Source organism: Manacus vitellinus, unplaced genomic scaffold (assembly GCF_001715985.3).
Source record: "Manacus vitellinus isolate BGI_N305 unplaced genomic scaffold, ASM171598v3 scaffold_47_pilon, whole genome shotgun sequence".
NCBI lineage: Eukaryota > Metazoa > Chordata > Aves > Passeriformes > Pipridae > Manacus > Manacus vitellinus.
Genome location: NW_021940585.1, coordinates 3,782,733 through 3,790,966, shown reverse-complemented (window position 1 = coordinate 3,790,966; position 8,234 = coordinate 3,782,733). Strand labels below are relative to the sequence as shown.

At 48.4% G+C, this 8,234-nt stretch overlaps 1 protein-coding gene across 1 annotated transcript; it reads left to right on the top strand.

Annotated features, from left to right (window-relative positions):
- Positions 1-2,788: 2,788 nt before the first annotated feature.
- On the top strand, positions 2,789-7,547 carry LOC103757587 (interleukin-20-like). The gene is made up of 6 exons (XM_029962548.1): positions 2,789-4,847; positions 5,414-5,590; positions 5,693-5,758; positions 6,176-6,328; positions 6,729-6,803; positions 6,911-7,547. The coding sequence occupies exons 2-6, from the start codon at positions 5,432-5,434 to the stop codon at positions 6,986-6,988; spliced, it is 531 nt and encodes a 176-aa protein (XP_029818408.1). The 5' UTR covers positions 2,789-4,847; positions 5,414-5,431; the 3' UTR covers positions 6,989-7,547.
- The last annotated feature ends 687 nt before the right edge of the window (positions 7,548-8,234 follow it).

The window sequence follows — 8,234 nt, the reverse complement described above, 5'->3', positions numbered from 1 at the left end:
ACCCACAGCAGAGGGGTGATGCTCGCTGGGCAACGTGGCACTGTCCCCTTTCTGGGGAGTCGTGCACCTGGGGGCATCCTGGGCTGGGCTGTTGGTAACACACAATGGCAGGAAGAGCCCCAGAGGGACAGTCATGGGTGATGCCCTAAATCAGGGTGATTCACCCGTTATTTTGGGATGAAGGACATTGCCCAGTCCCTCGGCGCTGGGAAAAGAGATGCTCTGCCCATGAGGGGAGGTCCTAAAACTGCTGGGAATCCTGGGCACAGTGAGCCACTTGGGAAGGGATCCTGGAAACCAGTCTGAGGGAAGGGATCCTGGAAATCAGCCTGAACTTTTGCTCCCTTGGCTTTGGGTGTCTCTGGGGCTTGGCTGAACAACAATCACATCTCCCTAAGCCGAGCCGTGCTCAGCATGTTGCTCCCTACGAGGCAGCACTCAAGTGTTTGATCTTCAGAATTATTCAAGTGGTTATGGTTAGAAACGTGCCTGAGGAGAGGGTACACGATGTACCACACCTCTCAGCCCATAACTCCTCGCGGAGTTTCCTGAGTCATTTGTCGAGTTTACTGAGAAAAACACTTTTTGTACCTCTGTCAGCAGCACTGCAGGGCTGGGGCTGGGCGAGGGCAGGGCCGGCAGCCCCAGCCCGGCTCTCTGCCCATAACGAGCTGCACTAATCAAGAGGGGGAAAAGCAGAAGAGCAATGTGATTGTGTCAGGGCTGGGAGAGGGCGTTTCCATCCCAAAGAGAGAAGGGTGTCAGGGAGGAGCTCTTCGAAAGAGTGACGTTTGGATGGGTGACATCTCTCGGGTGCTGGTGTCAGCCCCTGGGTTCAGGAGGATCGTGACAGATCAGTGCTTGTTCAAACGAGATTTTGGCTCTGGATGGCTTGACAATGAAACTTTGATTTCTAAGGTGCTGACAATACTCTGAGCTGCAGCATAGCACCACCCTGCAGCCCACCTTCCCATTAACTCCCAGCTATGAGAAGGGTAGGGCTGGCTCAGAATTTACCCCACTGCAAGTGTGTAAGAAATTACTCCAGTGCATAAAAAACAAGTGGAAACATTTTCCTCTGCCTGTGGAACAATAATTACGTTCCTTTGACAGGTGTTTTGATGAGCAACAGTATTACAAGGAGAGGTGTAACATCCTAGAAGTACTCTTGTTTCATGTGGGCAAGTTGGATATTGCAGATCTTTTCCTGAAGGATATGAGGAATTGTTCCTGAGTTCAGATATCGTTGCTGGATGTTGTTATTAACGCTTAATTTTCCCCTTTATTAAAATTCCTGGGAGCATTTCTATCACTCACGTTCTGTAGCTCCGGGGATCTGTGTACAAACCATTATCACCCTCAGATCTGAAATAATGGTTTACCTAAAGCTGCTGTGAAATATGGGTGATGACAAAGAATGATAAACCAAGGCTGGGCTGTAGAGTGCTATCAGAACTTCTTATTGCATGAAACTGCATTGAAATGCACTATTGAAACTGGTGCCTTATCACTCTGAAACACTTTACTGGAAACCTAATGTTAAGCATGTTGTGGGATCAGTCCTTGACAGCAGATCCTTGAGGTCAGAACAGTTTGATGATATACTTTTAAGGCTTTGGTGTTTTTTGTTTTGTTTTTTAGAATGAAACAAACCTGTTTGAAATGAATTAAGTTGGGTCAGGGCTGGATCAGGCAGCAGGAGTGCAGTAACTCCACATGAGTGGGGTGCACAGGGGTGACTCCCCTGCCCCGCGTTGGAGCAGGGCTGGGAGCTGCTGCTGAGTTTCCCAACGCGACCGGTGATGAAGTGTCTCGTCTCCTGTCACACTCCCGGGCTCTCCAGGGTTGTCTGCTCTGTTAGTCACTCCATTTGGCCGCAGCAGCCTCTTGCATTTTGCCGCTGTGGGGATGTTTCGTTGCCACAGCAGCGGGGCCGGCTCTGCGCGGTGACAGCAGAGTGAGCCTCAATATCCGTCCCGGAGCTGCCGAGAGCCGGCAGAGGATGCTCCGAGGGTTATTTTCCAGCTGCGCTGGGCACATTCCCTTCGACCCCGCAAGCCCCTTTTGTGCCTTTCCGAGTGGCACGGCAGCAGATGCGGGAGGTGCAGGAGCTGTGCCGCTCACCCCGCAGTCTGCAGAGCTGATTTCTGAGATAAGCTAATGATACACGGGGCTTAGTTTTAATTCCCGAGCACGCTGGCAGCTGGCTCACAACCCTCTCTGCTGCCTTTGCTTGCTCTTCGGGTTGTAACTACTTTTAGTGTGCCCTGTCATAACGTGCCTGCCATAAAATCCCGAGGGAGGAGCCCTCCCCCGTTAGCCGGGAGTTGCCTGGAAGTGTTCCTGGGGACAGGACCGCTTTCCTGCTCCCTTCCCGGCGCTGCAGTACCCGAAAAGTTTAACTGTTCTGAGAGTGCCTGGGGGAGTCTCTTCCCATTTTACTGTCTGAGCTCATCTGCAGCGTCACACGGCTGAGTTTCAGAAATCCCTATTTCTCTTTTTCCTCTTCCTTCCCAGAGCAAAGGAGAAATGGTTGTTTCATTGTTTCACTGAGGATATTTTCAGGTTGCTGTAGTTGGCAGGTAGGTGAGAGCCAGGTGATTTGCTTCCATCAGGACTTGGTCCAATGCATGCTGATGGCTTTAAGTTGAAAGAGAGGAGGTTTAAAGTAGATATTGGGAAGAAATTGCTCCCTGTGAGGGTGCTGAAGCCCTGGCACAGGTTGCCCAGAGAAGCTGTGGCTGCCCCATCCCTGGGAGTGTCCAAGGCCGGGTTGGACAGGGCTTGGAGCAACCTGGGCTGGTGGAAGGTGTCCCTGCCCATGGCAGGAGATGGAATCAGGTGACCTTTAAGGTCCCTTCCAACCCAAACCATTCTGTGATCCCTGTTGATGCCATCCTGAGGGACACCCAGCCAGGTCTGTGGCAAGGCCCTGGGCCCTGATAATACAACATTTCCCTCCTGTTCCCATATCACCCCCAAACCTCCCCTGCACCTGCCTGGCAGTCTTTAACCCACAACTCTTTCTTTCCTGTTGGCACTCAGCTGACCCATTGTGAGCTCCAGTTCAGTTACCAAAAGGAAAAAAAAAAAAAAAAAAGAAATCCCTTTTTGTCATCTGCCATTTACATAATGAAGTAAGAACTCATTGCCTCTTCCCTTGTTTCTTCATCCAGGCTGGGTGTGCACCAGGCTCCTGGGAATGCTGCTGCCACTTCCTCTGCTCCAAGCAAAACTTTTGCTGGAATTACAGGCAGCAGCTGGGAACTGGGGGAGGAAGGGAGGGATTAACAGCCTTGTGCTTTCACAGATCCCTCCAACACCTCAGCAAGGGCAAATGCAACCTGCTGCAGATTTGGACCTGCCCTTTGGATGATTTACAGGGCGAAGGCGCAGCGGGAGGGAGGCACGTTGGGTGCATTTGGGGCAGTTTCAGCAACGCTCTGTGCAATACTATGACTAGCCTGGGCATAAAATCCATTTGCCTAGTCTTCCCTGGTGATGGATATATGTTTGGTTATCAATAAATTAGTCACTCAGCAAAACTGTGCAGAACAGCCCTGGCCCACAGGCAGTGGCACAAGATACACCTGCATTGCAAGAGGTGCACGCTGGGGCTGCTGCTCTCAGTGGGAACCTTTTCTGGAGGTTGGCTGTGGGATTAAAGAGGTGATTTTACCACCCCCATGCCCTCTAAGTCCACCTGACCATCCTTCCCGGGCACAGATAGTCCAAGAAGTTTTTTTTAACTGCTCTTTTTTGTTTGTAGAATGAGCTTGGCTCTCTCCAGAGGGGTTACAGGAACAACCAAACCAGCCTCGGAGCCAACAGCCCGGTGAACCAGCCTGGGGTTTGCACCAGTAGTGCCACTTTCATGTGACAACATGCCCCAGCTGGCAAACCCTGGCTCCCTGGGGGCAGCCTGGATCTGAAATGTTGGTGGGAGAATGTGTCTGCTCTGCTGGAGGACCTCGCCTGCATCAGTTTTGCTCAGCAGCGAAATCTTGGGGTGGGATAATCATGGGCTTGTTATTTTGCTGCTGGGCTGGTGGACTTTGAGAAGCTGGAGTGAAATTTCTGTCCCTCTGTAGGGTGACACTTTTGGACTATGCATAATGATCACTGAAGTCACCTGTGACCCTGGAGACCAAGAGACTTCTGCCACCAAGGTGGGAGCTGTGCCATCCAAAATCCCTGACCTTGTGTGTACCTGTGCTCCAGGGACACACGGTGCAGACAAGTGTCCACCCACCTGAGGAGCGAGCCTGGAAGCAGAATTCCCTGAGCCTGGCAGGGGAAGGCCAGGACAATGATGGAGAAAGGTCTGGACAACTTCCTGAGTCACAGCTCTTCTACCAGAGCACCTTGTCCAGTGCCAGAAGCCCTGAGGTGTTCAGACCATGGGGTGATGCCACTCAACTTCCCACAACTTCCCTAATCCCAAGACCTCTGTGACAAGCCAGGAAGGGGCCCTCTCCAGGAATCACTTGGTAGCATTGGCTCCATGCTGGGGAAGCCCCTGAGCTTGGCATTTTCGGGATGCAACGCCCGTGATGGTCCCTCCTTTTGGTCACATCCTTCTTCCCGAATGAAAAATGACGCAGCGATGCCAAGAGTTCCCGCCTCTGTAGGTGAGGAAAACACCTGTGGGGGAGAGAGAGCTGGTCCCTTTCCCCTGCTCATTAATTCAGCAAATTACAAAGGGAAATACATGCCGGGAAAAGCAAGAAAAATCCCAAAAGTTAATCCAAGAGTTATTTCCTCCTGGTACCGGGATAAAAACGTGTTCTTCGGAGCTCTCCAGGTCAGACATCGTCCAGACAGGTGAACCCACACCAAAGAACAAGGTAAAACACTGATTTTTGTCCTTTTGCTCAATGTGCTCGTGGGTATTTCCTTGTATTCCTATAAGGTGTCTCTAAAATAGTTTTTTCCTTAATAACCTTAATTTTCAGTGCTAGTAGAACTTGTATTTGACTTCTGTTATTCCTGAGGGAAAGCATTTTCCTTTGGGATCAGAGTTTGGAACCTGCTGCTTTCAGTCACAGTTACCTCCTGCTGCTTCTGAGTTAGTAGACATTTAAAAATTTAATGTATATCCATATTTATTTTTCCGATGAAATATTTTTCAGAAGAGCTATTTCTACTTACATGCAATTTTTTTTACTTGCATTTTATTTATTTTTCCTCGTTTTCTCTTGGGCTCTTCTGTTAAATATTTGATTTTGTTTGATTTTTTCTTTCTCTTGCTGATGAAGAGTAAAAAAAAAAATGACTAAGAGATGCTACCCAGTGTGGTTTTTTTAATAGAGATGTACTTTACAAGTGCTATGTAAAATGTTTATATTTTCATGTGCATCACAATTGTGTTATTTAGCACAGATAATGAGTCAGTGCTGTTTTCCTTGAGCAGGTCTCCCAGGCAGCTGAAATGAAGGGATCCCACTTGTTCCTCTGCCTCTTCTCCATGTGCTGCTGGGTGGATTTGATGCCCACAGCTGGGAACAAAATCCTGCACTTTGGAGCCTGCAGGGTTTCCATGAGCATGACTGAGATCAGGGCTGGTTTCACAGCAATTAAAGCCAATATTGTAAGTATTTCTCCAGGCTCTTGTGGAGCTGGGGAAGCTCTTTAGTTGGCAGCTCCCAGAGCCCCTCTGGAACCTTCCCCATCTCTGTGCTCTCCTTTGCAGCAAGCAAGAGACCCCATCCGGACCCTGAGCATCTTGTCCCATCCACACTCCCTGCACAAGGTTAACGTGAGTGTCCTTGGGTTGAAAGCCATTAAAGAATCCAAAAGCAGAGGAATGTGGTCTTGGGAGGTGCAGTATGCTATAAATAAGCATTTTTCAGCTCTCTCACACCCTGAAGCACTGGATGCTGGCCACTGCTTCAGGTCTCAGCCTCTAACACCCAGCTGCAAAATCAGCTGTTTATTGTCTTGACTCTGTGAGATTTCCTGAGGATGGATCTCCTGGAAAAGCAGTCTAAAATATTTTCATATATATATATATATGACCAGCATAAATCAAGCAGCACTGAAGAAGCTTTATATGAGTCAAAATGTCCCGCTGTGCTCAGCTACAACGTGCTTCCTCTCAGGGGTGGTTTATTCCAGAGAGGGGCTTGGTGGCTGCAGGTTTATAACCTTTAAAAAATGAAATTTGTCCTTTAAGTCTTCAGATAGGTGCTGCATCACCCACCACCTCTTCAACTTCTACGTGGACAAAGTCTTCAAGCACTGCAAGACCGAGGATTCGTATGTGAACCGCAAAATCAGCAGCATCGCCAACTCCTTCCTCAGCATGAAGAGGAAACTGGAGCAGTGTGTAAGTCTCGTCTCTTTGCTGCAGTTTAGTTCCATCTGTTAGTATTTGGTGTATAAACAAACCCAAGAGCTTTACAGAGTTCAAAGTCTTTATTTATACAAGTGGATTCAACAAGAACACAAAGCAGCGTGATGTGAAGAGTGTTTCTGGCCGCTGAGAAATTTCTCTGCTTGCCCACTCACCAGCAAACAAACTCCCACGTTAGTCCTCAAGGACAATATTTATCTTGTCCCTGTGTCTGTCAAGTAAACTGTTCTTAGCTGAAGTCTGATTCAGGGACCTGCAGCCTTTCCCACAGTTTCACAAGGTCTCAGTTCTATAATTTACAGCATAATTAGAAACTGAACTATTATTTTTAAATGTAACTCCTCGAACTAATGAATTTATCTTATTTTTCTAGCATGAGCAAAATCAGTGCCTGTGTGGGCAGGAATCCACTGAGAAATTTCAGCAAATACTTGCAAACTACGAAGGGGTGAGTTGGTGCCTGAGTCTGGTGATTAACACAGATGTTTAGATCCTCTTTACGTTGGTTCGTACTCATTATCTGTGCTCACAACTTCTTCCTTTATCCCATTTCAGCTGAATGTCACAAATGCAGCAATGAAGTCCCTGGGTGAGCTGGACATCCTGTTAGACTGGATGGAGAAATCTCCTTAGGGAGCAGGAGGCATCAACAACCCACCACGGCCAGGGCTGACGGAGCTGCTGGGACCTTGCACACCCCAGTGATGAGAGGGACAGAAATGCCCTGTATCAGTGCAGCTCCTCACTGATTCCAGCTGGGTTCAGTCAAACAGAGTGCTTTGCTAGCCAGGCACATCAGTGAAGGCACCAACAGAGTCTTCATTAAGATGGAAATAACGAGTTTGATTAAATCAGCGCTGCCCTCGCTTTGCTGGCTTCTATCAAAGGATGCTCCAAGGGAAAAAGCTCAAAGGGTTTCTCTTGCTGGCAGACATAAGCTGTGACCATGTAATAAAATTGTTGTTTAAGTTATAAATTTTCTGTGTAGGGAATGTGTATTCAGATAGGAAATGTGTATTCATGAGTGCTGAGTGCTGGCTGGAAGGACTCTGGTGCAGCTTAAACCTGGGCTCAGTCTCACAGGGCTGCTGCCACTGATGGATCTGGCTGAAACAAGGTGCACAGTGTGAGAAATGCTTCCAAGAATAGGTCCTAGAAGGTGTGTGAGGCCTTAGAGATCTGTCTGTCCTTTTGAGATGATATTTTCTGCCTTATCAGTAAAAAAGTTTCTATGTGGTTGCTGAATAGAAAAAGGCTCCTGTGTGTGTTGTGCAATTTACTGACACTCAGTAGTGAGTTTTGTGGAAATTGGTTGCAATGACTGTAAATAAACCCCACTCGAAACTGTGCTGAGTCTGTCAGAATTCTGAGGAATTATATGATTCTTGCTGGTGAAACTTTCTGAACTCACTGAGCAGTTGGGTATTTATGTCCCTGGTAGCAGCTTAGTCCTAGTGTTTCAAGTGATCAAGTCTTCCTGCTGTGTTCATTAGACATAAGACTTGAGTAAGACTAGAGGGTAAAGCTCTGATTTGGTGTGTTTTGCTCTAAAAGTCAACTAAGCTGAGCGAGGTGTCCCACAAGTCCTGCCTGCTGTGGTGCCATGGGCACAACCAGGGGGCTGTGTGCTCTCCCCTGGCTCTGAGCAGCTCTCATTGCTTCTGGTGTGAATCCTTCAGGCTCGCACAAACCTCTTCCCAGCATCTCTGTTCCCATGGGACAGCCCCAAACTCTCCAGGTCTCCCTTTCCAGCCTCAGCAGCCAGGATGGATGGGGGGCTGGCTGTTCCCAGCTTGGGCAACCAACTACTAATGGTGCTACAGAGGTGACACCAGAAATGCTTCAACTGCAGAAGAGGTTCTTTAGCAGGATTTTGTTC

What these genes read in the sequence shown, in the direction of transcription:
- LOC103757587 (XM_029962548.1), top strand. Translation starts at nt 5,432, where the DNA reads ATGAAGGGATCCCACTTGTTCCTCTGCCTCTTCTCCATGTGCTGCTGG. An exon ending in CAGCAATTAAAGCCAATATT is followed by an intron (nt 5,591 to 5,692) that starts GTAAGTATTTCT and finishes TCTCCTTTGCAG; the next exon opens with CAAGCAAGAGACCCCATCCG. An exon ending in AGAGGAAACTGGAGCAGTGT is followed by an intron (nt 6,329 to 6,728) that starts GTAAGTCTCGTC and finishes TTATTTTTCTAG; the next exon opens with CATGAGCAAAATCAGTGCCT.